Here is a 27,199-nt window from a genome sequence, read left to right on the forward strand (position 1 = left end):
GTCATCAATGTAGCACAGGTAGAGAAGAGGTGTGAGTGGATGAGAGCTGAGGAAGCGTTGTTCCAGGTTAGCCATAAAAATGTTGGCATATTGTGGGGCCATGCAGGTGCCCATAGTGCTACCACTGGTGTGGAGGTATATATTGTCACCAAATTTGAAATAATTGTGCGTGAGAATAAAGTCACAGAGCTCAGCAACCAGTTGTGCTGTGTCATCATCAGGGATACTGTTCCTGACAGCTTGTATTCCATCTGTTTGTGGGATGTTTGTGCAGAGAGCCTCCACATCCATGGTGGCTAGGATAGTGTTTTCTGGAAGATCATCAATGCATTGTAGTTTTCTCAGGAAATGAATGGTGTCACAAAGATAGCTGGGAGTGCTGGTGGTGTAGGGTCTGAGTAGAGAGTCCACATATCCGGATAGTCCTTCCGTGAGATAGTCCTCTCAAGAGACCACAGAGCTGATAAGAGTCACACAGACAAATAGTGGCACTCGCTACTGAATAACACACCCAACAGCAGTCCATATGCTCAGGTTTCCCTGTGCTCTCAGGGTTAACTCACACCAGGCTGTTAACCAAGAGGAGAAGATAGCGAAGATGGGATACAACACACACCCAAACCTCTCCAGGATCCTGACCATCACCCAATCCGTATCTTTCAACTCAGAGCCACTTGGGCTCAGAAAACAGGAATGTTCTGATGTGTATGCTAAGTTATTAATGTTTGCAGTGTTGTTGCAGCCATGTTGGTCCCAGGATATTAGAGAGATAAGATGGGTGAGATAATATCTTTTAGTGGACCTGCTTCTGTTAGTGAAAGAGACACGCTTTCGAGCTACAGAGGGACCTGAAGAGCTCTGGTGTAGCTCAAAAGCTTCTCTCTTTCAACAACAGAAGTTGGTCCAATAAAAGATAATACCTCACCCACCTTGTCTCTCTCAGTTAGTAAGACAGATCTGTAGCAGGCCCTGATTAGAGCTGTCACCTCTGTAGAGAAGGATGGACGGTTCTACTCTGCTTTACCCTGCCTCCACTGAAAGAATGACAATCAGCAAAATGGCTCCATGTGGATGATACTAATCCAGAAAGCTCCCTTCACTCTGACATGCAAAAAAGGTCCCACCACATGGTCACAAGAGAGTGCTTATCACCTGGATAATACAGATAAGCCAACAGACTGAACTGTAGTTGAATTTTGCCTTCATTAATGCTCTGGAATAAACCAGAGAGCAGCAGGGTCCTGGATCTGGGACAGATTCATCTTCACGTCCAACAATACTCATGTGAGTAGTCTCGTTGAAGCCAATGGGACTACTCATGTGTGTAAAGTTAAGCACATGATGGCCTGGGGCCTTACTCTCCACTGTAACTTGCTATTGGTAGCAGAAGCTGGCAATATCTAGGCAGGCTACCTTCTAGTACAGCTGCTTAATACAGTTGCTCGCACTGGAAAAATGCATACGGTACAAAGCGTAATTTGAATGCTATGCAAAAATACAGAAACCAAAATAAAACATGATGCTACTAATATATGTGGCAGTGTTTAGAACACCCACCTATATCAGATTAGCCTCCAAAGCAGAGACAGATAACCACCTAGACTGTAGATCATCTCCATGGAAACAAGAGTGAATAGATTTTCCTATCTTGGAGACTCTTGATTTTCAATGCCTTATGTATAGATAAGTGAGACCATATCATTGCCATCCTCAAACAACTCCACTAGCTCCCCATAAACCAATGGTGAACAAACTCTTTGGCCCAAAGGCCACATCTGGGTATGGAAATTGAATGGTGGGCCATGAATGCTCACAAAATTGGGGGTTGGGGTCCAGGAGCGGATGAGGGCTCCAGCTGAGGGTGTGGGCTCTGGAGTGGGGCTGAGGGGCTGGGGATGCAGGAGGGTACTCTGGGCTGGGACCGAGGGGTTTGGAGGGTGGGAGGGGGATTAGGGCTGGGGAAGAGGGTTGAGGTGCGGGAGGGTGTCAGGGGGCAGGCTCCAGGCAGCGCTTACCTCAAGCAGCTCCCAGAAGCAGCAGCGTGTCCCCACTCCAGCTCCTACGCGGAGGTGCGGCCAGGCAGCTCCACATGCAGGGCTGGCTCTAGACACCAGCAAACCAAGCACGTTCTTGGGGCAGCACATTTGCAGGGGAGGCATTCCGGCCATCTTTTTCTTTTTTTGCTTTGGGTGGCAACAGCCTAGAGCTGGCCCTGGCAGCAGCAGTGCGTGGTGGGCGCCTGGGGTCGCTGCAGTTTGCACGGCCGGGGAGCAGTGCCCACACCTTGTGGCTGGGCCCGGCAGGCTCCGAACGGGGGACACTCAGGTTTGGGGCAGCCCTGCGGGACACAGAGCTGCCTGAAGGTCCCGCAGGGCGGCCACTCCCCAGCGCCGCAGCCAGGGCTGGGCGAAGCAGCCCGAGCCTCCCAAGGACTGTGGCAGGGCGGCCAGAAGCGCAGCAGCAGTGGGGCCATAGAGGGCGGGGCGCTGCCGTGTGGGGCCTGCGTCCTGCTCTCTGGGGCTCCACTCCCTCAGGGGCTATCCTGCCCTGGCTCCTCAGCACCCTGCCAGGGTGGTCCCCCAGCTCTGCCCTCTCAGGTCCCAGCCGGTTCTGGAGGCGGGAGCCCTGGATGGAGGGACCCTGGGCTGAGGCGCAGCCCGGGAGCCCTGCTGATTACCTTGACCCTGCCAGTGCTGGACCAGCTGGAGGCGAGGGGGGAGCAGGTGGAGTCAGCACTTGTGGAGGGGGAGAGCCCAGCACTGGGGTGGCAGGGGGTGCAGGTGGGGGAGCGCACTGGTTGGAGTGAGGGTGAGAGCCCAGGGCTGGGGTCGGGGGCAGCCAAAAAATTTTGCTTGAGATGGCAAAAAACCTAGAGCTGGCCCTGTCCATGTGCTACTCCCTCCGCAGGCGCCACCTCTGCAGCTCCCATTGGCTGTGGTCCCCGGACAACATGAGCTGTGGGGGCCACACTTGGGGTGGGGGCAGCATGCAGAGCTTCCTGGCTGCCCCTACATGTAGGAGCTGGAGGAGGGACATTCTACTGCTTCTGGGAGCCGCGCAGAGTGGGGCAAACCCCTGACCCCTCTCCCCAGCGAGAGCTCAAGGACCGGATTAAAACATCTGGCCGGATTAAAACATCTGGAGGGCCGGATGTGGCCCTCAGGCTGTAGTTTGCCCACCACTGACATAAACAGAATCACAGATTCATAGTAACATAAGGCTGGAAGTAACTTGGACAGGTCATCTAGTCCAGCCCCTCACGCTAATGCAGGACCCAGTGTACCTAGTCCATCCCCAACAGTTGTTTGCCTAACCTGTTTTTAAAAACCTCCAGTGATGCGGATTCCACAACCTTCTTGGGAAATCTGTTCCAGAGCTTAACTATAAAGTTTTCCCTAATATCTAACTTAAATCTCCCTTGCTGCAAACTAAGCTGATTACTTCTTGTCCTACCCTTGGAGGACACGGAGAACAATTAATCACTGTCCTCTTCATAACAGCCCTTAACACATTTGAAGACTTATGTTCCCCTCAGCCTTCTCTTCTTTAAACTCCACGTGCTCAGGGGTTTTTAAACCTCTCTTCATAGGTCAGATTTTTCTAATCATATAATTTTTGTTGCTCTCCTCTGGACTCTCTCCAATTTGTCTATATCTTTCTCAAAGTGTGGTGCCTAGACCAGGACACAATACTCCAACTGGGGCCTCACTAGTGCTGAGCAGAGTGGAAGACTTACCTCACAAGTCTTACATATGACACTCCTGGTAATACATCCCAAAATGATATTTGCCTTTTTCCCCAACATCATCACACTGTTGACTCATAGTCAATTTGAGATCCATTATAACCTCCAGATCCTTTTCTCCAGTACCGCTGCCTAGCCACTTATTTTGCATTTTGCATTTGTGCATTTAATTCTTCCTTCCTAAGTATAGTACTTTGCACTTGTCTTTACTGAATTTCATATTACTGATTTCAGACCAATTCTCCAATTTATCAAGATAATTTTGAATTCTAATTCTGACCTCCAAGAACCTTGCAACCTCTCACATCTTGGTGTCATCTGCAAATTTTATAAGCATATTCTCCATGCCATTATCCCAGCTGTTAATGAAAATACTGAATGGTACCAGTACAGACCTCTGCAGCACCCCACTGGATATGCCCTACCCGTTTGACAATGAGCCACTGCTAACTACTTTTTGAAAACGGTCTTTTAACCAGTTCTGCGCCCATCTTATAGTAACGTCATCAAGACCATATTTCTCTAGTTTTCTTATGAGAATATCATGGTGGGACTGTGCTAAAAGCATTACTAAAGTCCAGATATATCAAATTTACTGCTTCCCTGCACTGAGTAGGCCAACAATTCCTTAGTTCCAGAGAAAAAAAATCAGAAAGTCTGAGCCAGTCACTATATTCATTTGGGTTCATGTTTTAAAAAACCAAATGTCAAAACCATTTCTGGAAGTGTTATACCAGGAATACATTTGCACTCCAGCTGGGACCAATTCCAAATCTCACTGAAATTAACTGACAGATTCCCAATGATTTCAGTGGGCCCGTGGGTCCAGCACTGAATTAGCTAGTGTTTTGGCTGAAATGCATAGGAATCTTGAATCACATTTATATGCTAGCTGGTGTTTCACTTCCTGGAGCACTAAAAATAGCCAAGCTAATCTAAAAATTAACAAAACAAGCAACTTGTATCCACGTCCGTATCTTGTCATAGCCTTTCTTCAGCTGAGAAAATGAATACTGACTCATAATCATGAAGCAATTTTTAGCACATTAAAAAACATAGCAAAAAAAGCAACTTTTAATGAAATTTAACTGTATGGAAAGTCTAAAGAAGTTGTAACAAGTTGTTTGGAGCTGGGGAAGGCAAAGTAATGTTAAATATAAGACAACATTTCAAATCTGGGTAATTTTTATACTGATTCAAAAGCAGTTTAATTAACTTTCTTTTTTGCCTCCAGAGTAGAGCTGGAAATTTTCAGGCTAAACCAATTTTCTAAGTCAAAGTTATACCAGGACACAAAAAAAAAAGGAAGCTGGTTTCAACCACAGCTACAGGGAGGCTACTGCCACTCCATGATCTCTCACTTCCTCTTCCTCTCTCTCACAGGAAATTGGATTTTAAGCAAGAGGTCCGTCCCTCCCAACCCCTTCCCAGAATACCTGAAATACAGAGGCAGTCCAGCTGTTCTGCAGCTCTGCATGATAGTCAATGTTCTCCCCAACTTTATGCTGCTTCCTGATTTTGGATCCTTTTAATGCCGCATCCTTCCAGTGACCCAACCTGACCCCAGACTCACCTCCACAGACAGAGTCTTTCCCAAAGCAAAAAATAAGGGGTGCATGTTAACATCAGGGTCCTTGCGGAAGCAGTTGGGTTTGGCATGGTGCTGGAAGTGCAGGTGATTCCACCAGCTGGCTGGTGCACCCTGCAGGAACAAATGAGACCCAGAGGATTCAAACTTCGGTGCTACCAAAAAATAAGTCATCTCCTCCACTTATTCACCCCTTCCCAATAGCTGCACCACGTTCCGCTCCCTGTCATGTTTAGGGAACGAGATGCTTCTTGAACCTGTGGGACTCCCTTGCTCATGAGTCCTGTTGAAACTCTGGCGATTGCTCTCAGCACCGAACACTTACCTTCAGATGGCCAATCACAAACTTGTGAACCAAGTGGTTCCATTTGGATTTGCTGAACACCGAGAGGTGCCCGAAATCATGCTGAAGCCACCCAGCCTGGGCCTGGAAGACAAAAGGAATCACAAGAAAACAGCCAGAGTTCAGTGAGCTTCTGCAACAGTGTTCATTCTCCACACATACAGTCATAGGAACAACACTCCTGCTTTCCTGACTGTTCATCTCAAGCAGGCGAGAGCACCCTGTATTGGTAACAAGGAGATATTTCCATTCTCCACACACAATCCCAAACATCGCTCCCTCACTGTACTGCCACTAGACTCCAGCCCAGACCGGGTGAGATTACAGAGCGCTGGAGAATTGTTTACGTGGGGAAGAAGGGGCCAGGAAGAAAAGGCTATGGAACTAAGAATCAGGGCATTTATTCTCTTCAAACTGGTCAGAGTGCCATAACAAAGTAGCCTTTGAGGAGAAGCCTGCCTCCTCTGAGCATTTGTAATTCCAGAGGAACCACCTGGGCAGATGAGGAACAGCTGGGGCTTTCAGAGCAGCTATGTGCTCAGCTCCAGTGCACTATGTGTTCCCATGGGAACACAAGGAGGGAGTGGCTACTGCCTGGTGTCTCTCAAAGTTCATACAAAACAGAGCAGAGAAGTACAGCCTTGTTTCCACTATAGCAAGAAGTCCAGGATGAATGAAGCACTCTAGCAGACTATGGGGAGGAGATACCGAATGATACCAGTTCTAACTCCACTCACTCAAAACACATGCATTGAGGAGCTGCATTCCCTCCTCTCAACCAGACCTTGGGAAGGAGGGGACTGGAATTTTTGTGAACTTGCCACATCCAGAGCTTCTGCTGTATTTCCAGCAGCACCTCCTCCAAAGAGAGGCTGAGTCTAAAATATCTGGGAACTTCCCACAACCACTGCGCCTTAACAGGAGGAGCTGGAATGTAAGACAGGTAAGGAATGGAGAAGCTGTGAGCTCTTCACATCCAGAACTCCTACACTGCTCTTCATAGTGCATCCTGCTGGGAGAGACCAAAAATGCAGTCGCTTTCAGCTCCCCACTCCCAGCATTTCTGAAGCATTTTCAAGTTTATCTTTCCTTGGCTCATCTAGTGAAAGAGCATCACAAGTACTGACAGAAGCACCCGGGAATGCATCATTGGTCCTGAGTTTGCGGAAGTACAGGATGATCCCTTAGCAGTTTACCTGGACGGTGCCTAGCAGCAGTGCAGAGAAGAGGAAAGGCAGGAAAGATGACCCAAAGTACCAGATGGTGAGCCACGCGGCAGCATCCAGCAGCAGAATGTGCAGGAGAAGCAGGAAGAAGAAGAGGTGGTTGGGGTTGAGGAGTCCCATCCTCTCGACGGTGGTGCGCAGCTCGCGGAAGTCCTCTACCAGCAATTTCTGCAGGGAGACCAAACATTCAGCATTCTCCCATGGCTGTCCAGACAGCAGCCTCAGGAGCTCTGGGAGCTCCAGAGGGGTCACTGCAGGAGCAGTGGAAAGCAGGGGTCCCCTCAGAGGCAGTAGCTGTGACATCAGGGAAAGTATGCAGCTGACATGCTATAATCCTTGGGTGGGTGAAGGGTCTCTGTGACACCAGGGAGAGCCTATGGCTGACTGGATCTGCCCTTCTCACTCCCACTCTCAGGTGAGGGTCACTAGGACACCAAAGGGATCCCCGGGTTAGTAGGCGCTGCCCTATCCGGTCTGCGTCCCTGTATCACTGGGGGGAATCTGTAGCTAACATGTTCTGTTCCCTGCCTGACGAGTGTTGAGGTAACACAGGAGGGAACCTGTGACCAATAGGCCCTGTTTTTCTAGGCTGGTATTGGTGGACACCAAGGGGACGACAAACAGGCACGAGTCCAAGATGCAGTGTGATTTGCCATTTCCTGGGAGTTCTGGTTGCCAGTAAATGAGGGATATCAGCACATCCCCACTGCTGCCCTAATCCCATCCCAACATCTGACTTTTACGACACTCACATTTTTGCTGGGCTCAAAGCTAGGTTGATCTGATGCCAGTTCCCCAATCAACAGTGAGCTCATGTACTTTCTCACCAGAGCCTTGTCAAGGTGGAATGCTGTGAAGGGATCCTGAAACACAGACAAGAGAATGGGGTGAGATAAATCACACATTGGGGCAGGTGGAGCTGCCAGACCCTTCTTCTTTCCCTGCCCAATGACTTGGCGATCTCTTCAAAGCCAAAACAGATACCTTGCAGTAGGAACTCTCTGCCACTTTCTATATAGCTATTTCTAATACACATCTGGGCCCTCTTCCTCCCTACCTCTGAATCAAAAGTCTTTCTTTTCCTGTTCAACCCATAACATGCATCCTTGACCCCATTCTCTTCTGCCTCCTGTTTCCTCTCATTTCTCTCCTTTTGTGCAACACCAGCCGGTCCCTCTTCTGGCTCCAACGCGTCCACTTTCAAAATATGAACCAATGTGCCCTCTGCTGTACTCCACCTGCTTCTCTAACACCCCATTTCCCCCTTTCCTTTGCCTCTACTTTGCATTCCAAGCAATAGTTTACTCCCATTCCCTCCACTTCCCACAGTTCCAGCTGGGCTAAGGGCAAACAGCAAGGCTTACGCTGCAGTTGCTCCCCCTGATCACAGGAACTGCTATGACATCTCTAACATGCATTGCTAGTTTGGATGCTCTGCACTCTCCTTACTGGACTAACCAGCATGGTTCATCCACCGCAAAGGGCTGTCTCAGTGACCTGCAGAATGGGTGTACAGGAGCTAGTGGGGAGACAGGCTGGGGACTGGGGCAACTGGAGGGTAGGGACAGGACTGGGCTGGCTGAATTGAAAAGGTTAATCAGGTGAAGGAGGAGGGTTGAAGAGGTTCCCCCACCTTTACCCCAGGTTCTGCCACTCACTGCAAACAAAACCTCTAAGCTGTTCCAGACTCGTCCCCACTGACAATCTCCCACGGGCCCATCCCCCAGCTGCACTGCTTACTGCTGCTCTCCCTCTAGCTACCTTTGGTTCCCTCAGGTGCCTCCCCCAACATTACTGAGCAGTGTGTGTAACACGCTCCTGGCTCCCCCCAACACTTGTGCACTGCTGCTTGGGAGAGCCCTGCCAGGGAAATCAGTGACTTCTTGTCTCTTGGGAAAATCAGCAATCACTTAGCAGCTTTATGTTCCCTGTGCCCTCTCTGGGAAAGCATGGCCCCAAGCAAGCAAGTCAGGGTTTATATACCTGTATCACTATATTCACAGTCCACCTTGCTTTAGATTCCAAACCCACTGGTGGGGGTTCACATGTTAGTTTGGTGCCTCACTCCCACTGAAAATCTCCCACTTTGTCTCTTACATTTCCTCTCCCCATGACTGTCCTAGCATTGCAGTTACAGTCTTCCCAGGACTAACTTTGATTTCTCTTTTCAAGGGAATCCCTGCCCCCACTCCTGGTTTTCTTTGTTTCCAGTTCACTGCTCAACACAACACGTGCCCACATGGCTTTGTGTTCTTTAGGAAAGTGCTGGCCCTTTAAATGGAACCTAGCCAGGAACAGTTTTCAAATGTGGCTGATGCAGCCAATTCTAGCTTAGCTTTGTTGTATTTAATCAGGAAGCGGAGAAGGCATCCTCTCAGCTCAGGCTTACCTAAACAGGGGAGAGGGAGAGGGGTATTTTCATCTCTGTTCTCCTATTGGAAGAGGGAGAATAACAGCGTTGCACATGGGCAGACCAGAAGACGGTGGTACGACAAGTTTAGACCAATCATTACAGTGGTGGTTGTACAACCTGGCAGTAAAGTCTCAAGGGAGGGTGGGTAGGGGATTGTGACGGGGCTTTAATGCACCTTCTGAGAATCATGGTACTGAGGAAGCAAGCCACACATTTAAGGGGGAAGTGCTTTTCCTTTGCTTCTGTTTTTTCTAGGAGTCTGATTTTAGATTTCCAGTATAGAAATACCCAAAAAAAGCTGGGATTCACTCCAGCTCAGCTACTTCAGAGGTCAGCAGTTCTGTTTCACCCAGTTGTGGTTACTCTCTGAAGATGAGAAAGTGTAACACTTGCTGTGTGTGTCACAGTTCAGGGCAACTGTTCCCATATTCCCTCCATATAGTTCAGCAAGGGCATCCCGCTCTGGGCTTCTGGCTCGCCAGTCTTGCCTCTCTTGAGTGGAAACCCGCTTCTCCCTCCCTTCTGAACAGGGTATTTCCAGGCTGAACAGTTGCCTGCCTACACTGTGTTATTCCCCAGCAAGGCAGACTGCCTAATAGGCCAAGGTCTGTGCTTTGCTTTCTTTTCAGAGACTAGTAACAGAGTAATTGCCAACAGTTATGAGTTACCACACAGCTCTTTCTAAGCAAGCACTTTAATTCTTAAGGGGAAAGCATTACAGAGAGAACATATTTTAAAACAATAAAAGAACCTACAGACTTGGTAATATGCTTACCAGAGGTCACCTCAATTCCAGCACGGGCTCTGGGAGGATAACAGTCCGATGGTTTCAGGTTTATAACACCCTTCGCTCAGAACAACAATCCAAGTTTTATGGGGCCTCGGTGGACCAAAGATCTCCCAACCCTCTCCTAAGGATTGCCCTCCCTCCCCCTTGGATAAGACGGCCTGGCCTTTTGCTGGATCAGAAAGAAGATCCAAGTCAGTTTTAACTCAGGCTATTTAACCAAAAGTCTGTTCTTTGTCTGTTGATCTCTGGAAAATCCAGTTTATGCAAACCTCATCAGGGAGGGGTGCTTCTCTGAAGATGTTATAACCTGTACACCTTTGACTAATCACCGTTTCCCTCTTTTCTCAGTTCCTGGAGAAGCTGTATTTACTCTTCCTGTGAAAATACATATAATACCTGGCCCACAAGGATATATACACCACTCATTTAATACAATGGACTCCAAAGATGTTAAACACAATTCAAGAAAATAAGGTTTAATGCAGCTCAATAAGGTTTGTGTAGGCTATTGCAGGATATTATCATATCTGTCACAATTTGCTCTACGGGTCTGTTAATACCGGATAGCACATAAATCCAACACTAGGTGCCTGTGACCCTTATGACTGACCCATTTCTTAGACACTCCTTCACTGGAACAGGGCTTAAAAAGGATGGAATTGTCATGATCTTGTGGAGGTTGTGAAGGTCCGCACATTGCCTTAGGCTGCTGGCTATGCCCATATTGTGCAGCCCTAGAAGGCATTGGGTCCCAAATTCTATTTCTACTCCAGTTGGTGTCTGGGATTAAAAGGGACATAATGAAATTGAAATGTCATCAATTACAATAAATTAAGAGTAGTTTCAGATACTATGTCTGCCCCTAGTCCATGTGCCAAACTTTGTGGTTTATAACCACATTGTCTTAATTTTTTAAAAACCTTTTCTCTCCCCACGTGTGAAAGACTCAGAGAGAAACTGACTACACAGGGAAAGAGCAAATGTGATGTGCGTATTTGGTAGCACCTACATGAGTAGTCACATTTTTCCAGTTCTAGTAATCTTAGCTATTGTTTCTTGTAAAAGTAGCAGGGAAAACATTTTCAGACACCAGGGTGATTTTTAAGTTGATAGTACCCTTTAATAATACTCTGCAATTATATAGCTCTTTGCAAACACAGGACTAGATTTTCAAAGGTATGTTTGCACATGTTTAATTTACTCAGATAAATACTTGTGTACCTTGTATGCACAAGTCAAATATTTGTATGCAGATGTGGCCTGACTGTCCATGTATGAATGCATGTGTGCAAGACTGTGCACCTAACCTTGAAAATCTGGCCCATTATGGAGATTGCATTTTAAAATCTTCCAGTGTCGCCTTAGATAGTTTTACCTCCTGTGAACAGCTTTTTATACCCACCACAGTATCTTCTGCTTAGTATAGACAATACAGTAGAACCTCAGAGTTACGACCACTCTGAGAATGGAGGTTGTTCGTAACTCTGAAATGTTCGTAACTCTCAATAAAATGCTATGGTTGTTCTGCCAAAAGTTTACAACTGAATAGTAACTTAATACAGCTTAGAAATTTTACTATGCAGAAGAACAATGCTGCTTTCCCTTTGCTTCTTTAGTAGTTCACATTTAACACGGTACTGTACTGTATTTGCTGTTTGTTTTTTGTCTCTGCTGATGCCTTATTGTGTACTTCTGGTTCCAAATAAGGCATGTGGTTTAACACTGCAAATACTGATCTTATCTAAAACAACTGACAAGTCATGTGCTCTTACACTATGTATGTAGTTATGAAGTACTAGGTATTTTTCATTACCTCCTTATTATAGATGAGGAAAGCGCAGCTGAGAGAGGTTAAGACCCAAGGCCCTGACCACGCAAATACTTACCTCAGTGGGACTACTCAGGTAAATAAAATTAAATGTGCAGAAGTGTCTACAGGTTCAGACTCATCAATTTCAAAAGTGTTCACTAATTTTGTATGCCTAATTAGAAAACAACTTAAACAGATGGATACCAGTGGGCACCCTCAGTCAAAAATGTTGGCCTTAACCTGAAATAAAATCCCTGCGGCTGAATCCCTTCTTGCTCTCTCCCCTTTCCATAACATTTAGCTTGTGCCTAGTACCGTCTCTCCTATTAGCTCATCCCCCAGGCTCTGCCACCTCCCATCCCCACCGCCCCTGCTGATCTCTCCACCTCTTCAATGCTTGCCACACGCAAAAACTCCCCACAGCGTGCTAGCAGCACAAGGCAGGGCACAGCCACAGTGTGACCCCAAATCAGCGCCCGCGATGACCCGCTCGCCGCCTGCCCCAGCGCGGGGCTCAGCGCTGCAGGGGGAATGAAGGGAACCCGCCAGCCCCGGCCCTCACCGTGGCGTCCTGCCCCGCGTAGTGACTGATGACTCGGGCGCCCCCCGGGTGCCGCCGGTAGAACTGGCTGATGTCATAGACCTTCCTGTCGATCACCAGCCACCGCTCCTGCTGCGGGTGCCCCCGGCCCGTGCGGAGCCCGATCTCCTCCCAGGTGAAGCGCCGCGGGGAGGAGCCCGCGCCCGCACCCGGGTCGGGCTCCGGCTCCGGCTCCTCCATCCCCGCTCGCTGCTGCCGCCGCGCTCAGCCAGTCTCTGCCGGGTCCGCACTATCTCTGTCCACCAGAGCACAAGCTGCGCCCTGTCCTGGGACATGCCCCCTCTGAGCTCATTGGCTAGCACGCTCCTCCAGCCCCGCCCATTAGAGAACGCATTGGGTAATCTGTTCCATAACTCCGCCCCCACAGCCCCTCCGCCGAGAACTCATTGACTTCATCCCGGCACATTGGATCCCACCCTGCAGAGGTCCGCAATGTCACTGGTTCTTAAGTCACTCCGGCCCCCCCAAGGCTGGTCTTTGCCATTTTATTGGTTTAGTTTCTTGTCAATCATCCCAGACACGGACCCCCTATGCTTTCCGCGTCTGTGCTGTGAAGGGAGCCCCCTGGGGATGCCAGCGGGGCGGAGAAAGGGGGAGCCCCAGCAGGGAGCAGTTCGTGTGTCTGTGCTCTTCGCCCGAGCTCACAGGTTCGCCTTCTTAGGTCTGGCTTCCTCTCTGTCATCCTTCCCGCTACTCCCTCCTGCCCCCCTCTTAAAAACCAGAGGATTCCAGCACATCAGCTCACAAGACTCAGGGTACAAGTCCTTCCCTCCCCCACTGCCCTCCCGGGGCGGGGCTGAGAATGGGAACTGGAGTGGCACTTCTGCTTGCCTCTAAGGGCCGCCAACTGGCAGAAGAAATGGACGGTTGTTTCCCCACCTGCCCTGCTCCCTGACTAAATCCTTCTTCTGGCTTCATTCAGCCGGCTGCTTCCCATGCTGCATTTCAGGACAAAGGCACATGGCGACTTCTGCAGGGTTTACCAAGATGTGAGGGAAGATCCAGTTGGGTTTGGTAACAGGCGGTGTGGGGAAAGGAGAGCAAGTGAGTGAACACGCTACCCAGGTTGTGAGCACAGGGTATGGGGCGGAGGATAGCAGGGGATGGTGAACAACGTTAAAGAAGATAAAATAGTAAACAGAGATAGGAAATCAGCTACCAGAGATCAGAGATGAGGAGTGTGTGGCATGATGAGGTGGAGAGAAGCACCAAGGCAGATGACTCTAGATCACTGGTCAACCCTGTGGGAAAGGGAGAAGTGAATGGCCACACCATCAGACAAGGCAGCAGCCTGGAAACTGAAGTCACCCAGGATAAGTATGAGAGGAGGAAGGAAAGCTGGGAAGCCAGGCTGTCAATAGGGGAGCAACAAGGGAGGAGGGCCCACGCCCCCTTTGGCACTTGACCAGAGCTGTCCTAACAGTGGAGTTCTTCTCTGCTAGAATGACAGAGGGGTGGCTGGGCCAAATTTGAGTGGCGTTGCGACCCCATGCACCAGGTTGCAACACCACTCAAATTTGAGGTGGCTGGGCAGGTAACACTCCCCCCCCCCCCCGTACATACACACACATCCTCTCTCTTTCTCTGTTTTCTGTTGCTGCCTTCCCTTTTTCTATGGATGGGACCACACAACAGCTAAACCACTTGAGCTGTTGCCACTTGCCACTGCCTCTTATCTAAATTAATGATACACTTAAGTAGTTAACACACCTCCTTCTTCTTCCCCCCCGCCTTTTTTTTGGATGGGGGAGCTGTGGCAGTTGTGAGGGATATTAACTTCTCCAGGTCCAGCAGAGACTAGTCTTCTGTATGAACCTGCAGTACTGATTTCCAAATTCCCCTTCCTCTTCATTCACACTTTCAGCCCTGAGCTGTGCTCAGGACATGGGCCCAGATCCTCTCCTCAGAGGTGTTTAGATGCCTAACTCCCACTGAAATCAATTGGAATTAGGCTCCTAAATACATTTGAGGATCTGGGCCTTAATGTTTAATTAACCGTAGAGATCAAGCTGGGGTCACTGGAGTGGATCCTTTGGTCCTTTTAGTACTGTATCATACACTCCTACCAACTGAGGTCAAGGCCGGATTAAGGAAGGGGCTTTAGGGGCTGCAGCCCGGACCCCCGGCTCAAAGGGGCCCCTGCAAAAATAAATCACAAGCAGTGATCTCCAAGGTGCTCAGGCTGCCTGCTCTGGCCCCACATCGCTCCCAGAAGTGTCTGGCTGCTGGCACATCTCTGCAGCCCCTGGCATGTGGGGTGGGGGAGGTGGCTCTGCGCACTGCTCCTGCCTCCAGCACTATCCTTGCAGCTCCTATAGTGCCAGCAGCCAGCTGCTTCTGAGAGCGGCATGGGGACAGACGGGCAGCCTGCCTGAGCCCTGCTGTGCCACCAGCCAGGAGCCACCTGTGGTAAGCACTTCCCAACCAGACCCTGCACCCCAATCTCCTGCCCCAGGTCAGAACCCCCTCCTGCACCAAACTCCCTCCCAGACCCTGCAATCCCTCCTGCACCCCAATCCCCTGCCCCAGCCAGGAGCTCCCTCCTGCACCAAGCTCCCTCCCAGTGCCCAAACTCTCTCCCAGACCCCACGCCCCCTCCTGTACCCCAATACCCTGCCCCAGATCAGAATCCCCCTCCTGCACCCCAATCCCCTGCCCCAGCCCCCTCCTGCACCAAACTCCCTCCCAGACCCTGCACCCCCTCCTGCACCCTAATCCCCTGCCCCAGCCCCCTCCTGCACCAAACTCCCTCCCAGACCCTGCACCCCCTCCTGCACCCTAATCCCCTGCCCCAGCCCCCACCTGTGCCAAACTCCCAGGAAAAAGACTGGTATAGAGACACCCCACAAAATCTAATAGCCCTGGGCCCACAGGAGAATTAATCTGGCCCTGACTGAGGTCCGTCTAGCCTGGAATTCTACACTCTTTTGGCTTCTGTATCCTGCCTCTGGCAGTGACCATATCTAATGATTTACACCAAGGCAGCTCCAACATAATGTACATGCAGTGCCATGCATGAAGGAAAAGCTTCTTTCCTGACCTCTGTGCCAATCAAATGTTGCCTCATAGCTTTTGATTTGATCACCTCTGTCATAAACATACAGCTAAGGGTAGCATAAAATCCCTCTTTACCTGTAAAGGGTTAAGAAGCTCAGATAACCTGGTTGGCATCTGAACAGAAGGACCAATAAGGGGAGAAGATACTTTCAAATCTGTGGTGGAAGGTTTTTGTTTTGATGTCCTTTGTTCTCTCGGGGTCAGCAAGGAACCAGAGCAGGGAAAATACATCTTCCTAAGCCACATCTGAACTAAGCATAGTAAGTGATAGTAAGTAATATAATAGTAAAAAAATAGTAAGTAATAGCAAAGAAATGTGTTAGATTATCTTCTCTTGTAGCTTGTGAATTTTCCCTGTGCTAAGAGGGAGGTTTATCCCTGTTTTTGTAACTTTAAAGTTTTGCTTGGAGGGGAAATCCTCTGTGTTTTTGAAACTTTTGTTATTGTTATTGTGTAAAGTATTTACTATCCTGATTTTACAGAGGTGATTCTTTTACCTTTTCTTTAATTAAAATCCTTCTTTTAAGAACCTGATTGATTTTTTATTGTTCTTAAGATCCAAGGGCTTGGGTCTGTGTTCACCTGTACCAATTGGTGAGGATATTATTCTCAAGCCTTCCCCAGGAAAGGGGGTGCAGGGCTTGGGGGAATAACACTCCAAGTGGTCCTTTCCATGATTCTTTGTCTAAATCACTTGGTGGTGGCAGCATACTCTTTAAGGAGAAGGTGAAATTTGTGCCTTGGGAAAGTTTTAACCTAAGCTGGTAAAAATAAGCTTAAGGGGTCTTTCATGCAGGTCCCCACATTTTTACCCCAGAGTTCAGAGTGGGGAAGAAACCCTGACAATCTATGTTAACAAATAGTTTTTAATAAAATTTACCAGCTCCTTTCTAAATCCACCCACAGTATTTAAACTAGTGACCTCCAGAACAGTGAAATTTCATAGGCTAAACACCCACTGTGTGAAAGAGTATCTATTATAAATTTAGGTGACGTTACATTTCATGGAGTGGCCCTATCACATTATGGGCTAAACATTATGGGGGAATGACCAGTTTTCATAGTCTTAAGTCCATGTTTCAACAAAGCTCCCTGTAACTCTTCTCCTTAGTAGACTAAATCTTTGAAAAGCTGAATCGTTGGAATTTATGGATGTTCAGGAAATGAACCCCACTGGATCTGAATCTCTCCACTTTTCTGTGGTCCCACATGTTGGTCTGTGAAGGCTGAGCCCCAGTGAAATACAAACACTCCCACTACCTTCCCATCTGAGGACTCGAGGGAGTGTTGTGTAGATTTCTATGTTGTTAAAAAACCCTTTCACAAAAGTATAGAATGCTTGTCATCTATGGCTACTTTGGATTACAACAGCAGTTCAAAAAGAGAGGCATTTCATGGACACTACACAATTCATCCAGCTCTGAGCAAGGAAAGGTTTGGTGGCGAGCTACAGATTACAGACTTCATCACAAACTACAGTATGTCAGTAGTGGCAGCTCTTCTTGCACTTGCTGTACGCAGGGTCTCAAAGGGCCTCACAGAGGCAAGAAGGGGACCTTTGTGCTAGAGGCTACTGTCATAAATAGATAGCTAAGGGTTAATGTTTCTTTAACCTGTAAAGGGTTAACAAAGGGGACCAAACACCTGACAAGAGGACCAATCAGGAAACCGGATTTTTTTAAAAGCTTAAGGGAGGGAATTTGTGGGTCTTCTTTGTTTTGGGTCTGTGTCTTTTGTTTGTCTCTCAGCTATGAGAAGCTTCTTTCTATCTTTTAATTTTCTGTGTCCAACTTGTAAGTACAGGTAGAAAAACAATATAGGCTTTTATGTTTTTTGGGGTGTATTTACATGTGTGTAACTTGCTGGAATGTTTTCAAATTGGATATCTTTTTGAATCAGACTGTTTATTCATATTTTTTTTATAAGCAATAGCCCTGTATGGTCACTTGATGCAGAGTTTATATTCTTTATGTTTTTTTTTTCTTTATATAATTTTCTTTTAAGACTTGTTTGAGTTTTTCTCTTTGGGTAGGCCAAAGAACAAGGGAACGGAATTCTCTTTGTGTTAGAGCTACGGAGGGTAAGCTCTGCAGCACCAGGGAACTGGTGGGAGTGGGAAAGAGAGAGAGAATCATTTCTGTTTCCTTGTATTTGGGGTTTGTCTCTTTGTGGAATAAAGGAGACACGCTTCTTGGTATTTGTGATGTAAAAAGATTGCATCAATACTCTCAGGTTAGCCCAGAGAGGAAAGTCTGGGTGGGAGAGAGAGAAGGGAAGGGAAGTAGGTTATTTCCCTTTGTTGTAGGCTCAGGGCTTCTAGTCTTGGGGTCCCCCAAAGAAGTTTGGGGAGACCAGAGGGGGCCAAAACCCTGTAATTTTTGGATGGTGGCAGCGAGATCAAAGCTAAGCTGGTAAGTAAGCTTAGAAGGGTTCATGCTAAGCACCCAGATTTTGGACGCTAAGGTCCAGATTTGGGAAGGAGGCTTATGATAGCTACATATGAAAAAACAGTTGCCAGTGCCATTACACACTCACTAGCATCCTACATCCAGCTGTAACCATCTGCATTAGCAGAGAGTTCATCTCTAGTGAAAGGCAGTTAACAGGGAAATATGATAGGAAAGCAGGTCACTCAATAGCCTCTACTTTTCCAGCAGCATTTTGAACCCTCTGTCCAGTTGTCCTTCCCCCACTTCTCTCAAATTTCTATTTTTATAACTTCCTTGGCCTAACAAAATATATAAAATGTAGCTAGCATGAGTACATCTAGTATGTGTTCATAGGCAAGTTTTCCCAGTGAGAACTAGATGACAGATATAATACACAGTGTCCATTTGACATTACCCTTTTTTTATTTCTGATTCAGTGGCAGGAGTACGCATACTATAAAGCAGTTGCTGCCGTCTCTTTCCTTTGTCCCAAAATTGTACGGTTTCCCTTCCTCCCCTTTAGCGGGAAGTTGTTTACCATTCCTGAGAGACTCAGGAATTTCTAAGTCTGTCTTTATATTATGGGCTGTAGATGTGAAAATGTCTTTCAGATTCCATTTTTCATCAGTTATACTGGTTACCAAGTCCAGCCTTCCTGGGCTTTCAATAGGCTTTATACCTCTCAGTTCCTAGTTCCACTTTGTGATCCCTGGCTCTATATCTGGTGAGAAGCTGTTGAGGTCTGATCATACCCTCATGCATCAAAAAAATTGTGCTAGCCCATACTATATATGGTATTGATTGTTTCCTGAAAGACTTTTAGCAAAATTACTGGATAATTCCTAGACTATCAGGGTTGGAAGGGACCTCAAGAGTTCAACCCCCTGCTCAAAGAGGGGGTCCAACCTAGTCCAACCCCCTGCTCAAAGCAGGACCAATCCCCAACTAAATCATCCGAGCCAGGGCTTTGTCAAGTCTGACCTTAAAAACCTATCAGGATGGAGATTCCTCCACCTCCCTAGGTAACCCATTCCAATGTTTCACCACCCTCCTACTGAAAGAGTTTTTCCTAATATCCAACCTCAACCTCCCCCACTGCAACTTGCGACCATTGCTCCTTGTTCTGTCAGATGACAGTCTAGATCCATCCTCTTTGGAACCCTGTTTCAAGTAGTTGCAGGCTGCTATCAAATCCTCCCTCTCTTCTTCTGCAGACTAAATAATCCCAGTTCCCTCAGCCTCTCCTCATAAATCATGTGCTCCAGCCCTCTAATCATTTTTGCTGCCCTCTGCTGGACTCTTTACAATTTTTCCACATCCACAATTTCCCACAATTACATCATTTCAGTATGACTTCCTTACACGTCTTATTGAAATTCCTATTTAAGTTGTATTTTCCACCCCCAATATGCAAATCAATGCAAAAATAATTTGGTTTCCTCCATGGCTAAAGTAAAGTTAGTAATGTACCCCCAAATGGGTATCTCCCTTCACTGTAGTACACTATATACTGCTAGTTTCTGTTCTAGGATGGAATCAGAATGGCTGTGTCACAGACCCTGTACTGCTAATAGCTATCTAATGGAGAGCCTCCTTCAACTTGAGCATTAGGGACTTACGTTGTTGGAGCAGAAGAATTGCAGTTTTACTCCCACTATCTCAATTAAGTTCTAAATAGTCATGGTGTGCAGCAAGTGTCATCTGTGTAATCCTCACAGACCATAGATTTCATACAACGTATTAAAGGTACAATGCTGCTCCCTTGAAATCAGTGGGAATTCTGCTGTTGACTTTACTGAAAGCAGGACCAAACCAAAAGTGCCATATCATTTCCCGTGGACCAGCCCTTTTTAATCACTCTGGCAGTACAAAGGAGTTGGAAAGCCACTTGATCTGCCAAACTGTAGATTTCTGAAGCTCAGTGATCACATGAATGACACGCTCATCAGTGTGTCCATTGGACCTGATATCTGCCAGTGTAAATTTTTTGTGCAGGAATGTATAACCACCTACACTGGCTTGTTATGCTTTTTTCTATCTTCTTTCCAGAAGGTGACAGTGTTTTTTAAAGGTATGAAGTCTTATTCTCCTGTGGTAGTAATTTCAGGGAGGGGAGACTCTTGTACAGAGTTGAGAAAATTGAGGCCTAGATGTCTAGATCATTGTTAATTATTGAACAAGAAGGAACTGTATGCTGCTTGGACTTTGGGAGGAAGGATTACTAGGCATAAGCAAAAGATCCTCGGTGCTTAGCCTGGGTTAGTCCTAAAGGACACATAGAGTTTGCTTATTATAGAAGCTTCTATTACTTTTTTAAACTTAAAATTGAAACTCATTTGTGTGTATATGTATTTACCTGCTTTTACCTTGTGTGGCAAATTGCCGGTACTGTTCTGCTGGGTCTCGCGCTTTCTCTTCTCTGGGGTAGGTTCAGGGCGCTATTGCTTGCCTCTGAACCAGTTCTTAATCACTCCCCTAGTGTCCTTGGAGGAGGGGAGTGGAGAGGGAGGGACCTGGGCCCGCCCTCTACTCCAGGTCCCAACCCAGGGGCCCTGGGGTTGTGGTGAACCACTTGACTAGCGGTTTCTTCCCCTGGGTTACTTCCCTCTCATACCCGTCAGCTTGTGAAGGGCTTCTTGCCACGCTTCTATACAAGCCTGGTGCCCCTTACCTAGGGTTTCTGTTGGGCTTCCCAATCCACCGCAGCACTCCTCCAAACCTTCTATTTCTCTCTGGACAAACTCTTCTCTTCTGCAATCTGCACTCTGCTCCAATCCAACCTTTCTCCTTCAACTACCACGCCCTGTCTGACTGAAGCAGGGGTTTATATCCCATGACTGGAGTCAGGTGCTCTAACTGGAGTCAGGTGCTCTAACTGGAGTCAGGTGCTCTAATTGGCCACAGCTGTTCTAGCTAATCTAAAGCAAACCTTCCTCCCTTGGCAGGGAATAAGGCCCCCTGCTAACACTCTTATGCTGCCCTCTGGCTATGCTGTATCACACTTGTAAATAACTTTCTTGTTTCCTTTTCCTCTATAGTATATCTTTAGATAGTTTATTATACGATTAACTACAAGCATCGTCTTTGGTGTGAGACCTAAAGTGCACTTGACCCGTTGGACAGGGAGAAACCTAAATATTGCTGTGATCCTTGGTGTAAGGGACCATCTTTCACAAAGGTAGGCTTACCTGGTGGCAAGACAGATCGGCCTACCCAAGGGACTGTCTGTGACTCACAGTAAGGCTGTAATAGTGCCTGAGAGTTTACACTTGAAAATTGGTTGGTGAACATCTAAGTATAGAACTCACAACCAATTTGGGACTTGTACCCTAGTTCTTGACTACCAGCTTCAGGGCTGACTCTCATGCCTATGATGAGCCCCTGCAGGACAGCTTGACACAACCTACCTGTCTCGTGGCAGTTCCTGACCTCATTCACGAAGATGTCAGCAAGGCTTTGTAAGGCAACCGTCTGAGCTGACATCAGGTGGACAGCTGAAAGGGAGAGAGAAGGAAACAGTTAAAAAGTGGGGTATTGTGAGAAAGTTAATGAGTTTGGAGGGAGTTGGGTCTTTTGAGGCAAAGAAAAGGAGTGGATCATCCGCCAGGAGGCCACCAAACTACATGGGGGAGACAGAGTTCTGAAGATGGGTATCATACTTCACTGTGGTTCATGTCCTCTGGATCCTAAGGGTTAACTTGAAGTGAAGCATTAACACTTTGCCAAGTTGAGCAGCCAGGAATCGATTTGCTAAATTTTTCAGATTTCAAAGCAAAATTTGAAGGGTGGGAGGGGAACCTGTTCCAGCTGTTGATATTCACAGAACATAAGGAAGATTAAGTTCTCATTAATAAATTAGTTAATATTTACATCAGTATTGACCATTATCTGATGGAATTGCCAGTAACCGGGGCCTTTCTTCACAGAAATTATCATGACATAGTCCATAATTCCATAGTTAAGGAAAATAACCCAAGTAGTCTTAACGTCAGAATTTTTTTTTTTTTTTTAACAGCAAGAGTACATTCTCCAGGCCTCAGAGTGGACATTTCCCTGACTAGTGAAACAACCACATAGAAAAAGTTGGCAAGACCAGGAGTGAGAATATATTAGTCATGCAACTGAACTCAGGGAGAAGTCTCCAGGATAGTAAAGTGTTTGGGGGACAATGTCCACCTTTAGTGACTGCACCAGTGTCCCTGATTCCTCAAATAATAAGTATTACTTCCCTGGCCTCTGAAAAATTAATATCTGAGTTTTACCATTTTGTAGCACTTGTCTTATACCATGCAAAAGTTTCCCAGCAGTCTTCTAGTACGTGGCATCCACTTGAGACAAATCAGGGAGCAGGAGTTCACATTAAAGACCTGTACACGAGGGGATTTTATTGATGTTCTTACCACATCCACCTTTTAAGATTCCTGAGTTGTTGCTGTATTGACTATTTCCAGTAAAAAGGCCTCTGCTCTTTATAGGGGTTTAGAATGTTTCAGTATCAAGGTTATAACAAAAGGTTGGTATCACCTATACAACAAGACTAAACTGGGTTACATGGTGTCCCAGCTTGATAAAATATCTGTTTTGAGTTTGTAAGACATAAAGACAAACATTTTCTGTCATTTTCAGTAACAGTTCTACAATGAAATATTTTTCTGATGCATCCTTTAGTTCCCATCTTCTAGATATTCAATTAAGGACCCATGAAAAGAAAACAAAACAAATTTAAGCCCATTCCCAGCATTTCATCTAGGGGTCAAAGAAGCGAATGATACTGCACAAAGAAATATAAAATACATGTGGGAGAAATAGGAGACTAAACTGTGCTCTGTTGACATTCAAGCCAGCCTACATTTTGACCCTGTAATCCACATGGCTCATCCAGTGCCCACTCTGGAATGTAAAACTCAGTCCAGCAGTGGAAACACAATAGGACTTTCTGTCTTCTGTTTGTTGGGCTTGTATAGCTGGTCAGTTCCAGCCTAATATCCCATGGCTGCGGAGAGCAGTGCCAACTCAACAGCTTTAAATCACACTGTTAAAAACAATAGAATACCAGTTAAAATGTATTAAATATTTTGGATGGTTTTATACATTTTAAAATATATCAATTCCAATTATAACACAGAATACAAAGTATACAGTGCTCACTTTGCAAATATTTGTAATAAAATAATATAATGTAAAAATGATAAACAAAAGAAATAGTATTTTTCAATTCACCTCACACAAGTACCGTAGTGCAATCTCTTTATTGTGAAAGCACAACTTACAAATGTAAATTTTTTTTTGTTATATAACTGCACTCAAAAACAAAACAATGTGCAACTTTAGAGCCTACAAGTCCACTCAGTCCTACTTCTTGTTCAACCAATCACTAAGAGAAACAAGTTTGTTTACATTTACAGGAGTTAATGCTGCCCCACTTCTTATTTACAATGTCACCTGAAAGTGAGAACAGACATTCACATGGCACTTTTGTAGCCAGCACTGCAAGATATTTACATGCCCAGATTGCACTAAACATTCAATTAGGCCACCTCTCCGGCTTTCCCAACCAGTCCAGAGGTCATGCTCCATGATCGATGACCGCCATAAAGAAATATGTGTTCAATTATCCTTTCTGTGACTAAACTCTGTGGAGAATGTATGCCGTCCTCCGCTCTGTGTTACCCTCATTCTGCGCAACTCATTTGGTGTTATAGGCATCCCCAGATGACATGGACGCCCAAGCATGTTGTTCGTGTAGAGGACATTCCACGTAGAACAAATGGCAAAGAAGGTACCGATGTTGAGATTTCTAAAGAGAACTAACAGCAGTCGAACACACACAAGATTTAAGAATCTGGAAATATTGCCATCAAATCTCATTCAAGGACATGGGTGGGAGCATGTGTTCAGAAGTCTAAAAAGAGCAACAACCTCTGAATCCGGTGAAATACGACAACTTGAACCATGCAAAAAAGAAAATCAGCCTCTAGCTGGTGCGTCTGACTCAATAATGAAAATGAACATGCTATTGGTCTTCATGACTTGATTATTATCACAGCAGAACCAGGCCTGCTCTAACAGTTTGCTGCCCCCAACAAATCCCCTCCGAGCGCATCGCGTCAACCACCCAAGTGCGGTCACTGCAACTCCAACCCAGTCCCCCGCCCCCCCAGCACCGCGCACACTCACGCACCCCTGCAGCCCCGTCCCCCCCCGCGCGCCGTCGCGGCCCAAGTCCACCCCCCAGCACACCCCAGTCCCTCGCTCCACCACACCTTGCAACGCGACAAAAACAAAAACAAACCCTGAGACACCGCCACCGTCCCAAGGTGCCAGCCAAGCACGTGACTGCAGGCCAGTGCTGGGCTGGCCGCAAGCAAAGACCCAACCGCGGGCCATGGATGCAGTTCCTGGAATGGTGTTGAAGCATGAAGCGAACATGGAATCTTTTAAAAAGAAAGAGACTTGGGACCTTAGAGACTAACGAAATTATTTTGAGCATAAGCTTGTGTTGGGCTACAGTGTTATGCTCAAAATAAATTTGGTTAGTCTCTGAAGTGCCAACAAGTACTACTGTTCTTTTTGCGGATGACAGACTAACACTCCGCGTACTCTGGAAACATAATGAATCTTTTAGTGTATCTGGCATGTAAATATCTTGCAACACTGGCTACAACAGTGCCATTCAAACACCTATTCTCACTTTCAGATGACATTGTAAACAAGAAGTGGGCAGCATTATCTCCTGGAAATGTAAACAAACTTGTTAGTCTGAACAAGAAGAAGGACTGAGTGGACTTGTAGACTCTAAAGTTTTACATTGTTTTATTTTTGGATGAAGTTATGTTTTTGTACATAATTCTACATTTGTAAGTTCAACTTTCATGATAAAGATATTACACTACGGTACTTATATTAAGTGAATTGAAAAATACTATTTCTTTTATTTTTACACTGCAAATATTAATAACAAAAAGTAAAGTGAGCATAGTACACTTTTTATTCTGTGTTGTAATTGGAATCAATATATTTGAAAATGTGGAAAATATCCAAAAATATTTATATAAATAGTATTCTATTATTGTTTAACAGCTCAATTAATCATGATTAATTTTTTTAATCTCACGATTTATTGCAATTAATTTTTTTAATCATTTGACAGCCCTAATTTTTAGATATGTTTTAACTATCTTTTCATTTAGTCACTTAAATATTTCTTGGCATTGTGTCTCCTAGAGAGATTTGCAGCTAGCCCTGAGCACTCTGTTCCAGCCAAACCTTTCCCAGTGGAGAGAGGCCTGCATCCAGATAGCTTGGTAGTGACCAAAAATCCTTACCACCTGACAGCTGTGTTGCATGTGTGAAATGAACTGTGAATCTCAGTCCAACTCTCTGTGGACATTCATATCCGCATCATAAAAACAACCACCACAGATGTCATTAACTGGGCTTATTGTTTGCAGTCTCAAAAGAGACTGAAGTCCTTTAACCTCAGTGAAACAAAGATAATAACAACTAGAATCGCCTCTATTTTTTGCAAATTAAATGTGCACCTCTGGACTCTGTCAAGTTGCAAATGTGGCACTGAGTCAGGCAAGATTTGAGCAACACCCTTGCCTTAAAGGTACATGAAAATACTAGTGTAGCTGATGAGCTGAAAGATTGTGAGGGTGGAGTCTGGAAGACACTTCCCAGGTTTCAGATCAAATCCTCAGACTGCCAAAGGGCATGGAAGGTCAATTCTTGAGTTTCTTCCTTTGGACCCTGGATTCTCCAAAGCGTGGACTTGTTTACAACACACACCTACATCAAAATCACCATCACACCTAGCCTGAGAAAGGATGAACAACTTGAGCTTGTAAGCTTTCCAGATAGTATAAGATGCATATGGAGCTCATGGTCCTATTCATCACTCCTATTCAGCAACAGAAGATTCTGCTCCCCTCAGGAGTTGCTCCGAGATGAAGGGAATATCATGGTACTTAATGATGACCTTCTTAGCCCCAGGGTCATCAGCCCTTCAAAGCCCCTCTCCTCCAATTGAAGGGAGAGAAGCAATAACCCAGCATCACTTCTTTCTCAGGCGTGTTTCTCAGGGCTATATTTTTAAAGGTGTTTGGCTGCCTGCAGATGCCAATAGGCACCTCAGCACTTTTGAAAATCCCACTAGGTGCCTCTCTGCATCTGTAGGCTCCTATACACCTTTAAAAATCTAGCCCTCAATCTGTTTTTCTCCCTGGGACTGGTGAGTTCTCTCATTCTTTCTCCCGACTCACATCCCTGGCCTCCACACATGCCTTCCCCAGCTCCTTATTCCCTCCACATCCCTCTGCCTGTTCCCCACATGCAACTGCCAAGTCCAACTGCCATGGAATCTTCTGGCCCCAACCTTCTGCTCCATCCTCAGCAAACGGGGCATCACCCAGAACATGCTGCTGCCTGTTTGAGCAGCTGGAAGGAAGGGACGTCTCACACCCTCACTCACTCATACCAGCTACTCATGTACTGTGTGGGATTTCACCTTGGTGTAACGGACTGTGAGGAATGTGATTTAACAAAGCCAGTAACCATGGATACATTCATAGGCTATGTGCACAGTTGCTCCCCTAGTCCAGTTTTTCTGGAGCTGTGCTGTTTATTTCACAGCACTATAGGAAACACCAGTTGGTTCAGTTATAGCTCATGCCACACACCTGATCACCCCTATCCATGCTGCTTGGTCACAGCACACTTTACATTCTCTAGGGTAGCAGGTGGAGCATCAGGAATATTGTACTCCAGGACATTAGGACAATGTTTGATGCACTTCCTTGCCATCCACTAGTTTAATTTGCACCTGCATACTTCCTCCTGTCAGTTGTGTTTTTGCCACACTCTTCTGATCTCTTGGCATGTATGATATACCAGTTTAGACTTCTCTAGACTCACTGAGCCATATTCACAAGTGATGTTTAAGGTTACATAAGTGACACCTGCTTTCTGATGAGTATGAGTGAGTCTAAGAATCTGACATGCTGAGTAAGGAATTATAGAAGGTGTAAGCTTGAACTCCATAGAATCATCTCTGAATCTTCTTCACTCCCATTTTCACACATCTGAAAAAGTTTTATCAAATTTCATAGGAATAACATCAATAGGGTTTTACTGACATTTAACTGGATTCTGCAAAAATTACCCTACACACCTTAATAGAGAGTAAAATCCTTTCT

At 46.2% G+C, this 27,199-nt stretch overlaps 1 protein-coding gene across 2 annotated transcripts in view; it reads right to left on the reverse strand.

Moving 5' to 3' along the window:
- LOC116830901 (acyl-CoA (8-3)-desaturase) overlaps positions 1 to 12,784 on the reverse strand; it is a 22,402-nt gene extending 9,618 nt beyond the window's left edge. Inside the window, exons 1-5 of one of the 2 annotated variants that reach the window (XM_032790575.2) lie at positions 12,478 to 12,784; positions 7,655 to 7,765; positions 6,873 to 7,070; positions 5,659 to 5,760; positions 5,319 to 5,447 (exon numbers count right to left, since the gene is read on the reverse strand). In XM_032790575.2, the coding sequence (XP_032646466.1) occupies positions 5,319 to 5,447; positions 5,659 to 5,760; positions 6,873 to 7,070; positions 7,655 to 7,765; positions 12,478 to 12,696 (759 nt within the window). In that variant the 5' untranslated portion in view covers positions 12,697 to 12,784. The remainder of the gene's footprint in view (positions 1 to 5,318; positions 5,448 to 5,658; positions 5,761 to 6,872; positions 7,071 to 7,654; positions 7,766 to 12,477) is intronic. The other variant, XM_032790576.2, reaches the window with a different exon arrangement.
- Between the last annotated feature and the right edge of the window lie 14,415 nt (positions 12,785 to 27,199).

Source organism: Chelonoidis abingdonii, chromosome 4, assembly GCF_003597395.2.
Source record: "Chelonoidis abingdonii isolate Lonesome George chromosome 4, CheloAbing_2.0, whole genome shotgun sequence".
Taxonomy (NCBI): domain Eukaryota; kingdom Metazoa; phylum Chordata; order Testudines; family Testudinidae; genus Chelonoidis; species Chelonoidis abingdonii.